General features: G+C 36.9%; 1 protein-coding gene across 1 annotated transcript in view; it reads left to right on the forward strand.

Annotated features, from left to right (window-relative positions):
- The window catches only part of LOC103274979 (WD repeat-containing protein 70-like), a gene marked incomplete at its 3' end in the record, with an annotated part of 143186 nt that overhangs the window by 27324 nt on the left and 92758 nt on the right, over positions 1-23104 (forward strand). The window contains exon 4 of the mRNA XM_008072401.2: positions 6997-7150. Within this exon, the coding sequence (XP_008070592.2) occupies positions 6997-7150 (154 nt within the window). The remainder of the gene's footprint in view (positions 1-6996; positions 7151-23104) is intronic.

The following is a 23104-nucleotide window of genomic DNA, read 5'->3' on the forward strand; positions in this document are numbered from 1 at the left end:
CCTCGACCTGCTGGGCTCCGGTGATCCTTCCCCATAGCCTTCCAAGTAGCCGGAATTATAGGCATGCACTACCACACCCAGCTGATTTTTTGATTTATTGTAGAGATGAGGTCTCGCTGCCCAGGCAGATCTCGAACCCGCGAACTTGGGCAATCCATTCACCTCAGCCTCCCAAAGGTGCGGGATTACAGGCTGAGCCACCGAGCCTGGCTAGGAGTCTTATTTAAATCTTCTGCATCTGGTCAGCTAGTTTTCCCTGCACCATGGAAGTACTTTCCAATGGAAGTACTTCCATTGAAGCAAGTACTTTCTGATTTCTATTGGCATAGTATTTTTCTATTTTTTGACTTTATATAATTGGCATTATATATAGTTTGTTTTACTCAAAAAATATTTATTAGATTCATCCGTGTTATTCCATGTATTTCACTGAATGATGTACCAAATATACAAAATTTTATATATATAATGTATACAATATGCAAATTAGATTACTGTTTTCAGTTTTGAACATAATGAATAAGGCTGTTTTGAAAGTTTTTGTATAAACCTTTTTGTGAATTATGAACATACCTAGCAGTAGGACTGCTAGGTCATAGGATAGGTTCATGTTTAGCTTCATAGGAAACAGCCAGACAGTTCTCCAACATGGTTTTATCATGTTATACTCTCATCAGTAATGTATAAAAATTCTTTTGGTGCTCGCTTCGGCAGGACATATACTACAATTGGAAATATACAGAGACGATTAGCATTGCTCCTGAGTAAGGATGACGTGCAAATTCGTGAAGCGTTTCATTAAAAAATATATATATATGTATATTCTTTTGCTCCATAGTTTTTGTGTCATTTGGTATTGTCAATCTTCACATTTGGTATTTTCAATCTCTTTGATTTAGCCATTTTAGTGGGTCATTATCAAATGATATCTTATGGGTTCTTTTGCATTTCATAGATGGTTAATGTTGTTAACCTCAGCCTCCTAATTAGCTAAGGCTACAGGTGTCTAGTACCACGTCTGACTAATTTAAAATTTTTCTTTGTAGTGATGGAGTCTCATTTTGTTAACCAGGCTGGTCTTGAACTTCTGGCCTCAAGCAATCCTCTTGCCTCAGCCTCCCAAAGTGCTGGGATTACAGGCATGAGCCACTGTGTCCTGCATTCTTGTTGACACTTTGCATTGTTGACAAGAATGTGGATTCTTATGGATTTATAGTGGTATAATGTTTAATGTTTTTTCAGTGTCTTTGTACATATTTTGTGAAATGTCTAATCTTTTTACACACTTTTTAGTGGAATGTTGATTTTTTTCATTGTTTTAAAAAATTGTATTTTAGGAGATATGTATCTATATATACATATGTATATATATGCATATATGTATATACGTATATCTATCTATCTCTCTACCTACCTACCTATGTACCTATTTATCTGGGAGAACCCCCAAAAACCCAGAATTATTTTTTGGAGGGTGGGCCCTTTATAGGCTTTCCCCACTAGGTAAGTGTTCTAGGAACCCGTTGACATCAGGGTACCAACTAGCGTTGTTGTGAGAGGCTGCCTTTGGCTTCAGTGAAATTTTTTTTGGAGATTCAACATGTTTGCCCATTTCATGATGGGTGCTTTATGAGTGCATCTGCTCAAACTGCTTTGAGTGTGCAGCAGTTTTTGTCCCAAAACAGCCTGACCCCTATGCCCCACCTTCCTTATTCACCCAATTTCATCCCAAGCAAGTTTTTGTTTGTTTGTTTGTTTCCCCAAATGAAGAAAGTCCTCAAAGGGAAACTTTTTGCCAGTGTGGAAGAGGTGAAATAAAAAACAGCAGATACATTAACAGGCATCAAAATTGATGAGCTCAAAAACTTTTGAGCAGTGGAAAAAGCAACTTGATAGGTGTATTGCATCAAACGCAGAGTACTTTGAAGGTAACCGACTTTTAAACATGTAAGAATAAGTATGCAGTTTTTTATAAATAAACTCTGGACTTTTGGGGGGTCCCTACCATATAAACATGCACATACAAACACTTAGGCACATACATATATGGCAATAATTTTTTGTACTGTGAATATTTTCTTCCAGTCTGTGTCTTGACCTAATCATATTCTTAATGTTGTCCTTGAATTAATAAGTTTTATCAAATACTTGAATGATTTTTTTTCTTTTTTATGCTGGTATTTTAGAAAGTCACATGAATTGACTTGGCTGTTAAACCTATCTTCTTGGAATACATCTTACATGCTTGTGATGTGCTTTCCTTTTTATGTACATTGCTGGATTCAGTTTGCTAGAATTTGTTTGGAACTTTTTGTTTGTATGTTCATGAGAGATATTGGTTGTTACTTTCCTTTCTTATAATGTCCTTGTCAGGTTTTGATGTCAGGGCTTTTCTTCATGAGAAGAATTGGAAACCATTTCCACTCTTTCTGTTTTCTGGAGATTTTTGGATATAGTTTGCTGTTTTTTTTCTAGCTTTTTGAAATGGTTGCTTAGATCATTGATTAAAACTTTTTTTTGTAAAATATGCATTTAAGTATATACATTTGCTACCAAATATGGCTTTAGCTACGTGTCACAAGTTCTAATTCATTGTATTTTCATTATCATTCAATCAAATGTTTTCTAATTTCTGTTGTGTTTTCATCTTTGACCTAGGGATGATTTATAAGTATATTGCTTTATTTTCAAATATTCACTTTATTTTCAAATATTCACAATATTTTTGAAAATTCTGTTCCAGCTTAATTCCATTAGGATTAGAGAACATATTCTATATGATTTTGAACTTTGGCATTTATTGAGACTTGATTTGCAAACCAACATTTAAAAAACATTATCATTTTTGAAAAATTATTTGTATATTTAAATGTATGTAAAATAGATTAATTAAGTTTATTAATTGTGTTGTTCTAATCTTCTATCTCCTTGTTCATTTAAAAAATTTGCTTATAGTATCAGTTATTGGGAAAGAGATGTTAAAATTTCCTAGTGTGATTGTGAATTTGTTGGTTTCTACTTTTATTTTTGTCATTTTTTGCAGTATGTGTTTGGAGTTATGTCATTAGGTTAAAGTAAATTTAGAGTTGTTATATCTTCCTGGTGAATTGAACATTTTATTATTGCAAAATGTCCTTTTTATCTCCAGCAGTGCTCCTTGATTTTAATGTCTATTCTGCCTGATATTAGTAAGATATAAAAGTTAAATTTTAGTCAGTATTTGTGAAATACATGTTTTTATATTCTTTTACTTTAATGTTTTCTCTGACTGTAGAAAAAAGTATCTTTTTTTTGTGAAAACTTTCTGTTATACAAACAAACTTCTTTTTTTTTTTTTTTTTTTTAAGTAGGAGTCTCTGTCGCCCAGGCAGGAGTGTAGTGGTGTGCTCATGGCTACCACAGCTTCGACCTGCTGAGGTCAGGTGACCCTTCCGCCTCAGCCTTCTAAGTAGCTGAAACCACAAGCATGTACCACACTCAGCTAATTTTTTTGATTTATTGTAGAGAGGAGGTCTCCTCAGTTTGCCTAGGCTGGTCTCAAACCCCTGGACTCAGGCAATCCTCTCGCCTCAGCCTCCCAAAGTTCTGGGATTATAGGCATGAACCACCGTGTCCAGCTGTTAGTTATATTTAATGTAATTATGGATAAACTTGGATGTCAAACCATCCATCTCATTCAGTGTTTTTTATTTATCCAATCTGTTTTATTTCACATTTACCATCTTTTCTTGTCTTTTATATCAGCTTGTTTGTTTATTTATTTATTTAATGGTTAGCATAAAGATTACAATTAAAGAAAATCTACTATACTTTTACCACTTACCATTCAACACAAAAACTTTGGAACATTTACTATATTTAACTAAATTTTCCACTTTCTACCTTTTTACAGTTGTTTTCATGTACAGTTATCCCTTGTTATAGGCAGGGGATTGGTTCCAGGACCCCTGCCTGTACTTAGATCCATGAACACTCACGTCCCACAGTTGTCCCTGTGGAACCCATGTACAGAAAAGCCAGCCCTCCATATATGCAAGTTTTGCATCCTGTGAATACTATATTTTCTCCTTCTTTCTCTCTCCCCCTCCCCCTCCCCCATCTCTCTCTCTATCTCTGTCTCTTTTTTTTTGATAGGATCTCACCTTGTTGTCCAGGCTGTAGTGTTTGTGATGTGAATATAGCTCACTGCAACCTCAAACTCCTAGGCTTACATGATCCTCATCTCAGCCTTCCAAGTAACTGAGTTTACAGGTGCAAGCCACTGCCCCTGGTTGAATACTGTATTTTCAGTCTGCATTTGGTTTAAAAAAATCCTCATGTAAGTGGATCCACACAGCTTTAACCCTTGTTGTTCAAGTGTTAACTGTGTTTTCTTTTTATATATGATAAATGTACTTTTTTGTTTGTTTATATGTAGAGACTTGGCCTCATTGTTGCGTAGGTTGGTCTTGAACTCCTGGGCTCAAACAATCCTCCTGCCTTGGCCTCCCAAAGTACTGGGATTACAGGTGTGAGCCACCATGCCTGATCTGATAAATGCACTTTAAACTTTGTCAGGCCTTGTTGTTTTATAAAGTCATTCTTCATAACTTATTCATTCATTTATTTATATATTCTACCTTTCTGTTATTTTTCATAATATTCTGTGTGCTTTTATTTGGGATCATTTTTTTTTTTTCTGTCTGAAGCACTCCCTGTAGTATTTCCTTTAAAGCAAGATGACTGCTGACAAATTCTATTAGTTTTAATTTTTCTGAAAACGTCTTTATTTTGCATTTATTTTTAGTGATTCTGTAATTCTGGCTACCCAATCACTTACTTCCTGATCACCGTATTTAAGTTATTTATCCCTGTTTTCTTGCTTTAATTTCTCCCTATACTTATTACCCTTTTGCACATTTCATTTATACATAGGCCTCTGTTATTGGCAGGGTTAGCAGTAGCAACAATTATACATTTTACTTACTCATTTTACTTATTCATAGGCCTCTGTTATTGGCAGGTTTAGCAGCAACAACAGTTAGGCCAACTTTGGAAAGTTGCTGTTGGGCTCAAGCCTAACTTTCAGCCCTGCCATTAAAATCCTATTGCATTAACAACAGGGGAAAAGATGGTAAAGGCTAGCTGAGTCAACTGACCAAGTCACTTTGTCTACATGGTTATTCATTGATTCTTTTGAGATTGGTGTTCTCTGGGATTAACATGAGATAAAAATAACTTTACAGTTGCCTGCTTTTATATGTCAATCCATATATGTATTCCTCATGCCTCTTGTCTCAATCTCCTGATATTTTATAGGATCTGTTTCTCATTTTGTGGAGAGCTACTGTCTCACCAGTATATATGTGCTACTTCTTGCTCACCTGATTCAATTAATGATGCCATTGAAACCATAGGTCAACATGAATTTCTTTGGATTGTCCAGATACCTCTGTACTATATTAAGACTAAAGTCCGGAAAATTAATACAGCCCTGGTTCAGACACATGAATGTATGTTGCTATTGGTTGCTGTGACTATTAACTGCTTTTAGTCTTCCTTAGTAGGGTAGAAAAACATGGTTTACCAGATCAATGACCACATACCACTTGCCTGACAGATACCAATAACTGTGTCTTTTATGCTGCCAAAGAGACTCTCTGGCTTTCACACTATAGTTTTTAATTGGTGATTTATCACTTATCCTTTCATTGTTTTTCTCCACTGCATTGACTGCTCCTAGCAACAGCTATCTAGTTCTAGTCCTTTTAATTACTTCTCTGTACTTCCCAAATGCCTGAAATATTGCACCTGCCGTGCCTTCTCTTTCACCAACAAAAGTTTTAGCAATTGCAGTTGTACTGCTATGGCATGTTAGGGACTATGTACCACCAATGGTGGGGTCCTCATTGCTAGCTTGACAGTGTTTGATGCAGCTTGAAAATCCTACTTCATAGGACCACTTTTGCTGCTAACTCAGGTTTCCCAAAAACACACTTTGAAGTTTCAAGATTTGCATATAGAAATGTTGGGGAATGTTTCTGGGATCAACCCCTCTGAGAAAGGGTACAAGAGGAAATAATATTAGGAAGTGAAGAAATTGAATTGCCGTGTAGTTGCAACAAAAGCATCAACTGATCCAACAGGGATACCTGAGGCTGGAATAACCCTTCCAAGATATTCCATGGCTAGACCTTTTTACTGCACATTGATCCAGTCGTGGAATATAGGCTGTTTGGGATGGTAGCATAACGTTGAATAAGACAGTTGCAACTCAGTCTGCAACTCAGAGAAACTCTGTGAGGTTCAGTTGTTAACCATCAGCAGGCAAAAACCCGGAAGGTGAGGGAATGAATACTTCAGTTCTGAAGGGGGAGTTTTGCGTGGCACATCACGACACTCACAGCAACCACACTGGCAAGATCAATTTTAGTGGAGTGGTGAGGGAGGAAAGGATACTGTAGTGCTAGAAAGAAGGAGGGTTGAAAACTTGTTCAGTCAGCTTAGCTGTGAAGAAAGGAGAGAGAGTGAGGATAGTCAGTAGACGTTCCTGAGGAGACTGAGAGGAATGGGATCCAGGATATTGATAGTATGATTTTTTTTTTTTTTTGATCAGTATGAGTTTCATTTTGATCATTATAGTTGAAGAGGAGGAGTAAGAGAGGAGTTCAGGTATGGATAAGTTTATAACATTTACGGGAGGAGGTTGAGGCAGTTCTTAATTATTTCTTATGGGAAAGAGCCAAAAGACTCAACAGCTGAAAGAGGGAGAGTTTGGGTTGCAGGCGTAAAGTAAGTAGAGAAGATCTTCATAGATTGCAGTAGAAAGTGGAAGAGAGAGCTAACAGGATAGCCAGTGGGTATTTAGAGCCCATTTGAGGTTGATGTTCCTGATTTTGTAGAATTACTAATTTGGACAGTTGTGTAACATTTTTTTCTGGCAGTACTTAGTGTAGTGAAAATATAAATATTTTGCTCAATGTTTGACCAGACAGTTTTCTTTTTCTTTTTGTACAGCCATCAGATCAAGTCATTACAGTATAGTAACACAGGGGACATGATTCTTGTTGTATCTGGAAGCTCTCAGGCCAAGGTGATCGACAGAGATGGTTTTGAAGTAATGGAATGTATAAAGGGAGATCAGTATATTGTGGATATGGCCAACACCAAGGTAAGCATTAAGCAGAATATTCTTTTTTTTTAAATGTATATTTTTTATTTTAAAGTTGTGGGTACAGTTAAGGGTTAGGTATACAAATATTCATTGTGCAGGTACCCTTGTTGATGAGGTGTGCCCCCCTTCCCAAGACAGATATTGACTACCATCAATCCCACTTCCCTGCTCCTCCCTCCCCCTCATAGTTTTCCACCACTATCAATCCTTTTCTTATATTATTACAGTAGTTGTTCAAGGTCCACTTATGAGCGAGAACATGTAATGCTCAGATCTTTGTTTCTGTGAGAGATCACTCAGTATTATAAACTCTAATTCCATCCAGGTTTCTGCGAAATTCATGATTTTGTTCTTTTTTATGGCTGTGCAATATTCCATTGTGTATATGAACCACATTTTTTTAATCCAGTCCTCTTTTGATGGGCAGCAAGATTGGTTCCATGTTCTCGCTATTGTGAACAATGCTGCAATAAACATACGTGTGCAGGTATCTTTTTTGTAGAGTGATTTGAGTTCTTCAGGGTATATTCCCAGTAGGGGCATTGCGGGCTCATAGGGAAGGTCAATTTTTAGAGCTTTTGGGAATACCACACTGATTTCCACAGAGGCTGCTCTAGTTTACACTCCCACCAACAGTGTAGAAGTGTTCCTTTTCACTATATCCTCTCGAGCATCTGTTATTTTTTGAGTTATTGATAATGGTCATTTTGACTGGAGTTAGGTGGTATCTCAGTGTAGTTTTAATTTGCATCTCCTCGATGACTCGCGAGGTTGAACGTTTCTTCATGTATCTGTTGACCGTTTGTATGTCTTCTTTTGAGAAGTGTCTGTTCATGTCTTTTGCCCACTTTGTAATAGGGTTGTTTGTTTTTTTTTCTTTTCAGCACATTTGAGTTCCTTGTAGATCCTAGATGTTAGGCCTTTGTCAGACATGGAGTTGGCAAATACTTTTTCCCAGTCTGTGGGGTGTCTCCCCACTCTCTTGATGGTTTCTTTGGCTTTGCAGAAGCTTGTTACTTTAATGAGGTCCCACTTGTCTATCTATCTTATCTCTTATGGCCTGTACATTTCGGGTTTTGCTCAGGAATTAGATGCCAGTTCCAACTTCCATAAGGGCGTGTCCTGCATTTTCTAAAGTTCTTATGGTTTGAGGTTTTACATTTAGGTCTCTGATCCATTTAGAGTTAATTTTTGTTTGTGGGGATAGATGGGGTCCTGTTTGAATCTTCTGCATGTGGTTAGCCAGTTTTTCTAGCACCATTTACTGAATAGGTTCTCCTTTCCCCAGTGGTGGGTGGTGGAGGCTTTGTTGAAGATAAGTTGGTTGAGAAATTGAGGTTTTGCTTCTGGAATCTCAGTTCTATTCCATTGGTCTATATGTCTGTTCTTGTACCAATACCAGGCTGTTTTGATTGTTGTAGCTTCATAGTAAAGTTTAAAGTCTGGTAGTGTGATACCTCCTGCTTTGTTTTTTTTTTGCTGAGGATTGTTCTGGCTATTCTTGGTCATTTGTGTTTCCATAGAATTCCTGTATTGTTTTTTCTAGATCTGAGAAGAATGTTGGTAATTTGATGGGTATTGCATTAAATCTGTAGATTGCCTTAGGTAAGATGGACATCTTCACAATGTTGATTCTTCTAATCCATGAGCATGGAATATTTTTCCACTTGTTTGTGTCATCTTTGATTTCTTTGAGCAGTGTTTTGTAGTTTTCATTGTAAAGGTCTGTCATGTCTCTGGTTTGGAAGATGCCAAGGTATTTCATTTTTTTGGTGGCTATTGTAAATGAGATTGTTAAGCAGAATATTCTAATGAATATAATTAACTCAGTACAGATTTACTAACAACTTGTCGGAGTGTCATGTAATAATTCACCTCAAGAGTTAGTGTCTTAAAATAATAACGATTTATTACTTCTTTCAATTGTGTGGATTGACTGGTAGTTTCTTCCACTTCTTACTGTGTTAACTGGGGCACTAGGATGGCTGTAAGATACAAAATGGGCTCAGGTGGTTTATAGTCAGTGTTGTTCCCATGTCATCTCTCTCTCTTTCTTTGTATCTTCACCACTTCCACCACTCACCCCCTCCCCTCTTGTGTTCTCTCTTTTTTTCTCTTGCCGTGTGTGTCGTTTGGACCTTTTCACAGTGTATGGTCTTAGTGGCATTTGACTTCTTGCTTGGTTGCTAGTTTTCATGGAAGACAAACAAGGGAACTATAGGTATCTTAATGTCTGACTTCAGATTTTACACAGCATCATAAGACCAGCTCAAATTTGCGAGGAGGGGAGTAGACTCCACCATTTAACAGGTAAATAGCAAGGTCAAATTATAATCATGTGGGAAGGGAGATATTGATGAAGCCATCTTTGGAAACATAATCAACCTAGTAGTATGTGCTGGATTTTAGGACAAGAAGGAAAAAGAGAATTAAGTGCAGTGGCACTCACCTGTAGTCCCAGCTACTTGGGAGACTGAGGCAGGAGGAGCACTTGACCCCAGGAGTTTGAGGCTGTAGTGTTCTATGATCGTGCTTGTGAATAGCCACCACACTCCATCCTGGGCAACATAGAGAAACCCTGTCTCAAAAAAAAAAAAAAGAAAAAAGAAAAAATAAAAAAAAGAAGGGGAGAGTCTCATCAATTTTTTAATATAAAGATTTTTAATGGGATAATGATATTTTAAAATTAATGTATATTACATATCAGTTAACAATAGCCACAGTAATGCTATGAAACTTATGATTGAAACAGTAATTATTTTTGCTAACATGTCTGTGAATTAGCTATTTTTGGCTGGGAATGACTCCAACCTGCAGATAGAGTCTAGGTTTGTTCCATGTGTCTCTGTTCCTCCATGGATCAGTGGATTACCTGATGATATGTTTGTTTTTTTTTATAGTGATAGCAGAAACACAAGGAAACTCCCAACTCAGGAAGTACATTTTAAGCCTTTGCTTATATCATGTCTACTAACATCTTATTAGCCAAAGTATATTGTGTGGCCATGGCTAACATCAATAAAGTGGAGAAATATGCCTCATCTCTGGAGGGAGGAGCTGCAATATCATGTGGCAATGGTTGTAGATGTAGAGAGGGGTAATGGATAGGGAACAATAATGTAGTTTACCACAAATGTATAAAGTGTGAGTGAATATGGTTGATGCAGAATTTTGATCCGTCTTTCTTTTTTGAGTTGGCGTCTCACTCTGTTGCCCAGACTGGAGCGCAGTGGCACAGTCACAACTACCACAGTCTTGACCTACTGGACTCAGGTGATCCTTCAACCTCAGCCTTCCAAGTAGCTGGGACTACAGGCACACGCACCATGCTTGGCTTTCTTTTTTTACTCATTGTAGAGATGAGGTCTTGCCATGTTGCCTAGTCTGGTCTTGATCTCCTAGGCTCAGGCAATCCTCTTACTTCAGCCTGCGTGCTGAGATTACAGGTGTGAGCCACTGCACCCAGCCTGAGCCTTCATTTTAATTCTGGGTTTTACTCTTTTCCCCCTGCCTGTCTAGTATCTTATAATATACTAATTGTCTTGGTTTGTGCCTAAGTCATAATCTTGTAAGAGATTCGATTATCTAAGAAAATACAGTTGATCCTCATTATTTGTGGATTCTGCATTTGTGAACTTGCCTGAAGTTTTTTTGTAACCCCAAAATCAGTACTCATAGCACTTTCATAGTCATTTGTGGCCATGTGCTTGCACAGAGAGGTAAAAAGTTTGAGCTTGAACAGGGTGACACTCTGCTTTTTCAACTGTCATACTATAATCAACTGTCCTTTTTGTGGTCTGTTTGGTACCATCCTTTTCTTTTTTTGTGCTTTTTCTTGGTTATTTTACTGTTTCAGATAGCCCTTAAGCATAGTGCTGAAGTGTTGCTTAGTGATCCCAAGTGCAAGAAGGTTGTGATATGCCTTACAGAGAAAATACATGTGTTAGATAAGCTTCATTGAAGCATGAGCTGTGGTACCTTTGGCTATGAGTTCAGTGTTAATGAATGAACAATATATATTAAATAAGCACACATAAAACAAAATTATGTACTAATTGGTTGATAAAAATGTAACCAGAGGCTTTCCAGAATGTAACTCTGTATTTGCTAATTCAGTGTTCATGGAGCTTTATAGACTATAACCACCATGAATAATGAGAATCGACTATAATCTATTATAGGTGCTCCAATTGAGTTATTGGATTAAATTATTATAGTATATTTCAAACTGTCCTGTTTTGAACCCTAGTGAACTATCACTCAACCCTGATGAGGATCACAATCTCATATCCTTTTTTTGTTTATTGACTGATTGTTTATTGAGTACACAGTTTATGTTAGGTGATTTAAGCATAATTCAAATAGAATTTAAATATTTTAAATTTATACACATTTATATTATAATAGTGGCTTGAATTTCTTTTTTTTTTTGGTGCACTCCATTGGAGTTTCTTATTTCTCTCTCCATAAAATCATTTCCCAGCCAAGTGCAGTGGCTCATGCTGCTAATCCTAGCACTTTGGGAGGCCAGGGCAGGAGAATCACTTGAGGTCAGGAATTCAAGACCAGCCTAGACAGCATAGCAAGACCTTGCCTAAAAAAAAAATGTATATATAATAATAATAATAATTTCCCTATGGATTCCACCAAAGACTTTTTGTTTTGTTTTGTTTTTTGAGTAAGAGTCTTACTTTGTTGCCCAGGCTGGATTGCAGTGGCATGCTCACAGCCACTGTAGCCTCAATTGGCTGGGCTCAGGTGATCCTTCCACCTCAGCCTTCCAAGTAGCTGGAACCACAGGCACTAATTTTTTTGACTTATTGTAGACACGAGGTCTCGCCATGCTGCCCAGGCTGATCTCGAACACCTGAGCTAAGGCAATCCTCTCACTTCCACCTTCCAAAGTGCTGGGATTACAGGTGTGAGCCACTGTGCCTGACCAAATTCCACCAAAGATATTTTGAGGATGATAGTAATTAGGAAATAAAGCAGATGGGACTCCAGATCATCCTCCCTATTTTAAACACAAATACTTGTTTGTATCTGTTTTATTTGAAGCTGTCTGGAAGCCAAAGCTTTACTTAAACAATTGGTTTGTGGAAATGAAAGCTTTAAGTACTCCTGTTTAATTTATTCTTTCCTTAGTTTGTACTTACCATAGACAATCCTAAGAAAGTATGAGGAAGGGAATTTTTTGCCACTCTCTAAGCTTTTCTTAATTTATTTCAGCCACCTAGGTTCCTTATGTTATAAAAATCTAGTACTTTGTGGATTTGGGTTTTAGCCAAAAAAATTTCAAAAAGAAAGGCACCTGAATAATTCTGTGTCTTGCTCTTTTTCCATTCTTAGACTTATAATAGAAAGATGTCTAGGAAAGTAGGACAAGGATAGAAGAAATCTAGATAAGTATGCAGGAAATTAAAATTTTAATTACAAATATACAAAAGACAACTATATATTGTAAGCACATACTATAACTCACTCCCTGCGAAATATAATTTCTATTTTGATGTAAAAATAATGACTTTTATTTACTTTCTCTGTTTCCCAGAAGCAAATATCATTGACTATTTGCTTGTCTAGGAAGTATTACTGATACTTTAATTGTAGTCTTTGACTTGAGTGATGGGTTTTGGAAATGTAACTATTATTTGAGAGTAGTAGAATTCATAAGGCACTTTTAAAAAGTATTTATTTAACCTGTTTTGTGATTCTAACTGTCATTAGTAACTTGTGACTTACTGGAAAATTCAATAAATAGAATGTTAATGGAAACAATTTAATGTATTTATCATGGTAAAATAGTATATATTTCAATATAAACAGGCCCTTCTAATTATATTAATACATTGTAATATTATTAAATTTGTATCTCTAGTCTTTATATAATTTTATATGTGTATTATATGTATGCATACATATATGCATATATATATTTTTAAGAATACAAGGTGTACAAATATGCTTTTTTCTGTTACACACTGTAACACGGTGCATTATAGGAAAGATACTTTCACTTATACCTTTTATAAGTAAAGTTTAATGCGTTTCAAATGGTAATTTATTTTGACTACAGAAAATATGAAAATTAAAGAAAAGAAAAATGATTCATAATTTTGTTATTCAAATATAATCACTATTAATATTTCAATTTCTATATGTCTTTTTTCCCTTATGCATTTGGAAGATGTTTTCTGATCACACCGGGACCTTTATGCCAGTTACTGCTTGGAGCTTTGTTTCATGTGTTTAAAAGTCTTGGGATTGTGTGCATGTGCCTCAGGAGCTGCAGTGGGGCATATGGGAATGATGGGCAGGGGACCTCTTACTTCAGCCAGAGAGGTTCTAGTTTTGTCTGTTTTATGTACTGGAGTTCTCCATAGATCTCCATTGAAAATCAGGTTGTGCTGCTTCTTTAAAATATGATCACTAGTCTGGAGTTCATGTGGTTTATTGGCATTTTATCTGTGAAAATGAGACGTTACTTGTTAAGGCTCAGGTGGTTAGCTCAGTAGGAAATAATATGCAGGAATTCAACCTTTAAACCATACAAAAGCATACTTTAAAAACTGTAGTGGTAGTGTCATCTAAAATTCATTTATCCTCAACCAGAATTTTGGTACATTGCTTTCAATCAGGGAATATTTTCCTCCAATTTATTGCTTTCAACTTTTGCCTGAGATTCATATGGGGCTCTTTGGCCTAGAGCTCACAAATGTGTGACTATTAAGCCAATGTAATATTCATATGTATCAAAACTGTATAACAGCAGATGATTGGATACAGAAAATGTGGTAATATATATAAATTGGGATACAATTAAACCATAAAAAAGAATGACATCATATCATTTACAGTAACATGAATGAAACAATATTAAGTCAAAGTCAAAGGCGTTTTAGTAGGTTATTAATAAATGTATGCCGCCAGGCTTGGTGGCTCAGCCTGTAATCCCAGCACTTCAGGAGGCTGAGGTGAGTGGATTGCCTGAGCCTATGGGTTCAAGACTAGCTTGGGCAACTTGGTGAGACCTTGTTTCTACAATAAAATGAAAAAAAATTAAGCAGGTATGGTAGTGCATGCTTGTAGTTCTGGCTACTTGGAAGGCTGAGCGGTGGAAGGATCGCCTGAGCCTAGCAGGTCAAGGCTGCAGCGGCTGTGAGCAATGTGTCACTGCCCTCCAACCTGTGCAACAGAGTGAGACTCCAACTCAAAAAAACAAAACAAAACAAACAAAAAAGAAGTATAACATTTTTGTTAGTTATAATCATCTTATTCTGCTATTGAACATTAGAACTTATTCCTTCCTTCTAGCTGTATATATATTTGTACTCATTAACCATCCACTCTTCATCCTGCTCTTCCTCCACCGCTCACAGACACTCCTCAGCTTTTGGTAACAATCATTGTACTCTCTACCTCCATATGATCAATTTTTTTTTTTTAGCTCTCCCATATGAATGAGAACATGAGGTGTTTGTCTTTTTGTATTGGACTTATTTCACTTAATGTAATTAGGTATTACTGTAAATGTCACGATGTCATTCTTTTTTATGAGAGAATAGTATCCCAGTGTATATATATTCCCATGTTTTCTTTATCTAGTCATCTGTTGATGGGCACTTAGATTTATTTGATATATTTGCTATCGTGAAGAGTGTTGGAATAAATATGGGGTGCAGGTATCCCTTTGATGTTGATTCCTTTTCTTTGAATAAACACCCAGGTAGTAGGATTGCTGTATCATATGCTTTATTTTTAGGTTTTTGAGAAATGTTCATATTGTTTTTCTTAATGATTATACTAATTTTAATTCCCTCCAACAGTATATGAATTCCTTTTTCGCCCATCCTTGTTAGCAACTGTTACTTTTTTTCTTTTTGATAATAGCCACTTTAACTAGGGTAATATGATCTTTCATTGTGGTTTTGATTTGCATTTCCCTGATAATTAGTGATGTTGAGCATTTTTTCATGTATACATGGGTCATTGTTTGTCTTCCTTGAGTAATGTATTCAGATCTTTTGCCTACTCTTTAATAGGATTGTTTGGCTTTTCATTGTTTAGTTGTTTGAATTTCTTGTATATTCTGGATATTGATCTTGTGTTGGATGAATAGTTTGCAAATATTTTTTCGCATTTTGTGATTTGCTTGTTTCCTTTGTTGTGCAGAAGCTTTTAGTTTAATGTAATCCCATCTGTCTACTTTTGTTTTGTTGCCTATGTTTTTGGCATCTTAGCCATAAAGTCCTTGCCTAGACCAGTGTCCTAGGGGTTTCCCCTATGTTTTCCTCAAGTAGTTATGATTTCAGGTCTTACATTTCAGCCTTTAATCCATTTTGAGTTGATTTTTGTATATTGTGAGAGATTAAGAGCCTAGTTTCATTCTTCTGCATATGGAAATTCAATTTTCCCATCTCTATTTATTGAAGAGGGTATCTTTTCTCTCTTGTATGTTCTTGGTGCCTTTCTTGATAATCAGTTTGCTGTAAATATGTAGTTTACTTCTGACTTCTCTATTCTGTCTCATTGATCTATGTATCTATTTTTATTCCAATTACATGCTGTTTTGGGCAATATAGCCTTGTATTGTATTTCAGGGTCAGGAAGTGTGACACTCTAGCTTTGTTTTTTTTGCTCAGGGTTGCTTTGACTACTGGGCTGTTTTTGGTTCCATATGAATTCTAGGATTAAAAAAAAAATCTCTGTGAAAAATGCCATTGGTATTTTGATAGGGATTGTTTGAAATCTGTAGATTGCTTTGGGTAATATGGTCATTTTAATAATATTGATTCTTCCTGTACCTGAGCATGAGATGTCTTTCATTTGTTTATGTTCTCTTCAGTTTCTTTCATTAATGTATTATAGTTTTTCTTGTAGAGATCTTGCACTTCTTGGTTAAATTTATTCCTAGGTATTTAAGTTTTTTATGTCTATTTTAAGTGAAATTGCCTTCTTGATTTCTTTTTCAGCTCATTTGTTCTTGGTGTACAGAAATACTACTGATTTTTTTAATGCTGATTTTTGTGTCCTGCAACTTTATTGAATTTGTTTATCAGATCAAAGAATTTTTTGGTAAAGTGTTTAGGTCTTTTTAAATATAAGATCATGTCAAATGCAAAGAGAAACACTTTAACTTTTTCTTTTCTAATTTGCATACGTTAATTTTTTTTCTCTTACCTAATCTCTCTGGCTAGAAATTTCATCACTGTGTTGAATAGGAGAGGGTATACTTGTTTTGTTCCTGTCTTTAGAGGAAAGGCATTCAGCTTTTCCCCATCCAGTATGATATTTGCTATGAATTTGTCATTTATGGCCTTTATTTGTTGAACTGTTTTTCTGTGCTTAGCTTGTTGAAAGTTTTTATAATGATTAGTCATTAAATTCTGTCAAAAGTGTATTTTTTTGATGTACTATAACACATTTATAGATTTGTATATGTTCAGCCATTATTGCACCCCCTAAGATAAATTGCACTTGGTCATGGTGGTATATTTTCTTTTTGATGTACTGTCAGATTCACTTTGCTAGGGTTTTTTGTTTGTTTGTTTTTAAAGTTGAGGTCTCACTCTGTTGCCCAGGCAGGAGTGCAGTGGCACAATCTCAACTCACGGTGGCCTCCACCTTCTGAGCTCAGGCAATCCTTTGCCTCAGCCTCCTGAGTAGCGGAGGCTACAGGCATGCATCACAATTTTTTGATTTCTTTTTTTAGAAATGAAGTCTTGCTATGTTGCCTAGATAGGTCTCAAACTCCTGGGCTAAATGATTATTGCTATAAACTTCCCTTTTAGGACTGATTTTGCTGTGTCCCTTGGTTTTAGCATGTGGTGTTCCTGTTTTCATTTGTTTCAAGACTTGTTTTGGTTTCCTTCTGAAATTTTTCATAACACCCAGTAGTCATACAGAAGCAAGTTGTTTAATCTACATGTAAGTGTACAGTTCCCAAAGGTCCTCTTGTTGTTATTTTCTAGTTTTATTCCCTTGTGGTTAGAAAAGATACTTGATATGATTTCAAAACATTGTTGAGATTTGTTTGTGGCCTAATATATGGTCTGTCCTGGAGTGTGGTCCATGTGCTTATGAGAAGAATGTGTATTTTGTAGTTACTGGATGAAATGTCTCAATGATTTTTAGGTGCATTTTGTCTAAAGTGCACTTTAAATTCAATTTTTTTTTGTCAATTTGCTGTCTAGATTTCTAATGCTGAAATGCAGTGTTGAAATCTTCAATTATGTTGTATTGAAGTCTGCCTCTCCTTTTTGATCTAATATGTGCTTCATATATCTAGATGTTCCAGTATTAGGTGCATATATAGTCAGTATAATATTATTATCTTGCTGAATTGATCTTTTTATTATTGTTTGTTTTTACTGTTTTTGGCTTAAAAGTTTATTTTATCTGATACAAGTGTAGCTACGTCTACTCGGTTTTTGTTTCTATTTGTGTGGAATTTCTTTTCCCATTCCTTTACTTTGGGTTAGTATATGTCTTTACAGGTAAAGTGAGTTTTTTGGGAGCAGCATGCAAATGGGTTTTTTAAAAAAAATCTATTAAGCCAATATATATATCTTTTAAGTGGAAAATTTAATCTGTTTACATTTAAGGTTATTAAGGAAATGTGAGGACTTAATTCCTGTCATTTGTTCATTTTCTGGTTGTTTTATGTGTCCTTTGTTCTTTCCTTTCTCTTCTGTTTTTTAAATTATTCTGGCTTGGTGGTTTTCTGTAGTGGTAACATGCGTTCTTACTTAAAAAAATTTTGTGTTTGCTTTACTAGTAAGTTTTATACCTTTGCATGGTTTCCTGATGGCAGATATTGTCCTTTTGCTTCCAGATAGGACTTCCTCAAGCATCTCTTATAGGGTCAGTCTTGTGGTATTGAATTCCTTCAATGTTTGTCTGGGAAAAATCTTTATTTCTCTTGCATTTGTGAAACATGACTTTGGTAGACATAGTATTCTTGGTTGGCATTTTTTTTTTCTTTCAGCAATTTGAATGTAGCATTTGATTCTTTCCTGGCCTATAAAGTTTCTGTTGAGAAATTCACTGTCTGATGGGGGTTGTCTTATATGTGACTAGATGCTTTTCTCTTGCTGTTATTAGAATTTCCTCTGTCTTGACTTTTGATGGTTTGACTATAATATGCCAGGGAGCAGTCCTTTTTGGGATGTATCTATTTGGGGGGTCACTAAGCTTCTTTTATCTAGATTTCTACATCTCTTCTTAGACTTGAAATGTTTTCAGCAATTATTTTTTAAAATAGATTTTCCATGACATTGATCTCTTTACCTCTTGGAACACCCACAAACTTGCATAGTTGATTGCTTTATGGTATCCCATATATCATGTAGGCTTTTTAAAATTCTTTCTTTGTCTGACTAGGTTATTTCAAAAGACTTGTCTTCAAGTTCTCAAATTCCTATGCTTGATCTAGCTTTATTTTTGAAGCTTTGAATTATATTTTTTATTTCATTTATTGAATTATTTTGTTCTGGAATTTAAAAATAAGTCTATTTATCTCTTTGGTGAATTATTTATATTCTGAACTGTTATTATTTCTTTGTATTGTTTATCTGTGTTTTGTTCTATGTCACTGAGCTTATTTAATATCATCATTTTGAATTACTTTTCAGACATTCCATAAATTTTTTTCATTGGAATCTGTTGCTGGAGAATTACTGTGTTCCCTTGGAGATGTCACTTTTTCATGTTTCTTGTATTCTTATATTAATATCTGAGCAACTGTTGTGACCGTCACTTTTTCTAATTTTTTGAATTGGCTTTTGTAGGAGAAGGCTTTTTCCTGTAGTTGTATATATGGTATTGGTTAGAGAGGGCACTTTAGCTTTGGTTCTATTTTATTGCAGTACTGTAGTTTCCCTATGACTTCTTTGGCTTTAAATAGTTTCAGTAGTGTCTATGATTTCCTCAGAGACTTAGGTTATATTTGTTAAGGGAGGCTGTGATGTTTTATTGGGGATAGCAATGTCAAATGGGTCAGTTATCAGGTTCTAGTGGTGTCAGTGGCGGGCTGAGTGTCCCTGTCTTGGATCCTCAGGTGTCATATGTGTGTTTCAATGCTAGCAGGTTCAGGAGGGCTGATTTTGGGGCCTTCAGGTGGTTTATTTGGGTCTCAGTAGTGACAGTGTGGGTTCGGCAGATAGGTGAGTCCTTGGGTCCCTGAGTAGCATGCTTGGCTCTAGTGGTTATGGCAGTAGTGGTGACAGGGCAACTCCTGGGCTCCCAGGCAGCATGTGCTAGTGTTAGTGGTGGCTGAAACAGGCTGGGCTGGCCAGTCTTCAGACCTCCAGGTGTCATGTAGGAGTATGTGCCCATGGTAGTGATGGCAGCAGTCTGGGCAGCCCTTTCCTTGGGCCCCCAGGAGGAGTACACAGATACCAGTAGTGGTAGACTGGGTGGGATAATTTCCATGCCTTCAGATGGCATGCTTGGGCACCAGTATCAGATTTTCTGGTGCTGTTGTTAGGCCCTCTGGTAGTACACATTCCTCCTTGGTGTGACCAATAGGGTGGAGTGATCCCTAGGCCTTTGGGGGGCATGCTAGGGCACTGGGAGGGGATAATACCAGGCATGGGGGGGTGCTTTTGTCAGGTCCCTCCTACAGTGTTAATGGGTGTAGGCTGTGATGGACAGGGTGGGGCAATTCCCAGGCCTTCAGATGGCATGCTTGGGCACTGGTGGCAGCATATGAGTTGGGGCTGTGATTTGGTCACCTGGTGTTATATGTGTGTGCCTGAGATGACCAATGTGGTGGGACAATCTGCCGCCCTTAGTTGGTGTGCTCAAGCACCAGGGTTGGTGGTGCCAGGCCTGTCAGGTCTATCCTCAGGGCCTTGATGTTTTACATGGATGCAGGCTGTATTGGGTGGGGTGATCCCCATTTCCCCAGCAACATCCTTGGCTGGTGACTGCAGCAGTGTGAGTGGGCGGAGAGAGCCTATCATCAGGGCACATGTAAATGTAGGGTGACTTTGCTGATGATGGGAGGTAGAGTTGATGCCAAGGGCTGTCACGCCAAACAGATGGCTCTCAGTCTCTGGAGAGCACATGCTCAGACTCCTCCACTCTCTGCCCATGGTAGCGATATATGGCAGCCTTGCTGTTTTGGGTGGGCAGGATTGCAGTTTGGTAGCTGCCCCAGGTAGGCAGCTCGAAGGCTTTTGAGACTACCTTCTTTGGTTCCTGGCTGTGACAGCAGGCAGAAAGAACCTGCTTTCAGGTCATGTGCAAGTGTCCTGGGTCCTTCCTGCTGGTGGGGGCAAGGTGGTTCTCAGTGGCAGTGGCGTATGGCAGATGAGTTTCATGAATTTTGTCTGCCTTTGTCCTAGGGGCAGCCTACATTGTGCCGTGTATTGTCCTTTCTTCAGGGTACAGGATGCTGTGTAAGCTAGAATGCTGGGATCCTGCTGGTCTGCTGGGTCCAACTGGTATTAAACCACTGCAACACTCCCCATGGATATGGGTGATGTCAGTGGGCTCCTGGGATGTGGTGATGCAGTTGTTTTTTGAGCCCAGAACAGTATGCAGTAAATACTCATTTCTTTTTATGTTTCATGTCTCATTATCAGTTCATTTAGTTTGATATTTTTAAGTGCCTTTCTCCAAGATTGTCTTCAACCCTTTATCTTTTCAACACAAGAGCAGTTCTCTGTCATTTCTTTTTTTCATTACTACTCAGGTGGAGAAGCAGGTTCAGGGGACCTCAGAATTCTTGGATCTTTTACTGAGAGATTTCTCCATGAGTGTACTTTAATTATGAAAGTTAGAAGGACTATAAGAAACTTTAGGAAAAAAAAGTCTTCAAATGCTTTATTTATTTTTTAATAGTACATGTAGTCATTCTAATATCCAGCCATTCCAAATAATATTCCTTATTATTTGGAGATGAAATATATTAGTCATGTCTTTTTACTGGTAAATACTTTTTCCTAATAACCAAAATATTTAATTTTGATTAAAATAACCATGAGTTCTGGTTTATTTTTGTTTTCTTAAATACTTTTAACTGATGGTTTTAATCATAGATATAATTCTTAAAAAGTGCAGTGATTTGAAGTACACTTTTTTCTTCCAATTTTCTGAATATTTACAAAAGTATTTATCTAATAGAAATGCTTAACACTGGCTTCTGCCCTTTTGACATGTCTCCATCATGTATGCTGTACTTTCTTACATTCTGGCACAACAAAATGTTTTAGGCTCATCTTGTACTTTTTCTGAGTTGATGGTACCTATTTTTTTTTTGGTGGTCTGTGACTACTTTTAATAGAGAATTCAATTAGGAAATAAAGACCTGGGTACTGGATATATTCATTGCTGTTGGATGTCATTGCTTCTAGACTCAAAAATCAGAGATAGGAGGGAGGATCAACCAACCAACCCCAAGATAAATAAAATATATAAAAAATTATAAGCTGACGCGGTGGCTCGTACCTGCAGTCCTAGCTGTTCGGAAGACTGAAGCAGAAGGATAGCTTGAGTCCAGGAGAGCGAGACTGTGTGAGCCATGATCGTGCCACTGCACTCCAGTCTGGGCAACATAGTAAGACTCCAACTCAAAAAAAAAAATTCCTAAGTTCATATGGATACATTATATTTTAATCCAACTTCCTAGTCTTTCCCCATTTTATATTTATAATTCACTTGTCCAACAGTGAAAAAATTTGGCTTTTAGCATCACTATTATCTTTACCCATTTTTTCAATGTCATGGTACATAGAAAGTAGTTTGAGAATTATTCTACCCATAGCTTGTAGGATCAACTTTAAGATGGCCCCCAAGAGTCCCTGCCCTTCCCTTTGAGTGTAGATATAATGGGATATAGTTACTTCTGCAATTAAGTTATATGATACAGTGGGCTTTAATAAAAAAAAAAAATTACCTTCAGTGGATCCAGCCTTATCAAGTAGACACTTAAAAGCAATTCCCCTCCTAGTGGCAAAAGAGATTCTAAGTGTGGGAGTGATTTGATGTGAGGGAGATTCTCTGCTGCTGGTTTTGAAGATGGAATCAGACTTTGTGAGTGATGAATTTGGATATGTAGGTAAGGAGATTTCTTAGCAAAGTGTTGAAGGTGCTGCCTGGTTCCTTCTTGCTCCTTATAATAAAATATGAGAAAATTGAGGGAAGTCTTATTAAAAGAGAAAAGACTGGGTAACTTAGTTAATTTTTAGCCTATTGACATGGCAAAGGATTCTAACATAAATTGCTTCTGAAAGTTTGGTATGGAGAAATTGGTATAGAGATATTATATAACCTTAGAAAGATCAAAAAGAGTATTCAGTTGCTGTATGAACTCCTCAGAAAAATGAAGGGTGTGCCTCACAGATCTTATCAACCAGACTAGGTGACTTAGAGGCTTAAGAGTATTGCTCCTTAGCCATTTCAACAAGAGCTTGTTGATGAAAACCAAACTCTGTAAAATAGTTAAAGAGGTTTATTCTGAGCTAAATATAAGTGACCACAGTCTTATGAGGTCTTGAGAACCTGTCTCCAAGTGTTTGGGTTGCAGCTTCATTTTATACATTCTAGGGAGACAAAAGTTACAGGCAAGGACATAAGTGAGTACATATAAGATACACATTGGCCGGGCTTGGGGACTCAGCCTGTAATCCCAGCACTTTGGAGACCATGGTAGCCGGCGCCTATAGTTCCGGCTGCTTAGAAGGCTGAAGCAGCAGAATTGCTGGAGCCGATACTGGGGTGGCCATGAGTATGTCACTGCACTCCAGCTTAGGCGACAGTGAGACTCCAACTCAAAAAAAAAAAAAAAAAAGATATACATCAATTCTGCCTGGAAAGGTGGGATATTTCTAAGTGGAGGGGCTTACAAGTCATAGGTGGATTCAAAGATTTTCTGATTGGCAGTTGGTTGAAAATGTTAACTCTGTCTAAAAAATTTCAAGACAGTAGAAAAAAATGCTTGAGTTA

Source organism: Carlito syrichta, unplaced genomic scaffold, assembly GCF_000164805.1.
Source record: "Carlito syrichta isolate Samal-C Ts95f unplaced genomic scaffold, Tarsius_syrichta-2.0.1 Scaffold315152, whole genome shotgun sequence".
NCBI lineage: Eukaryota > Metazoa > Chordata > Mammalia > Primates > Tarsiidae > Carlito > Carlito syrichta.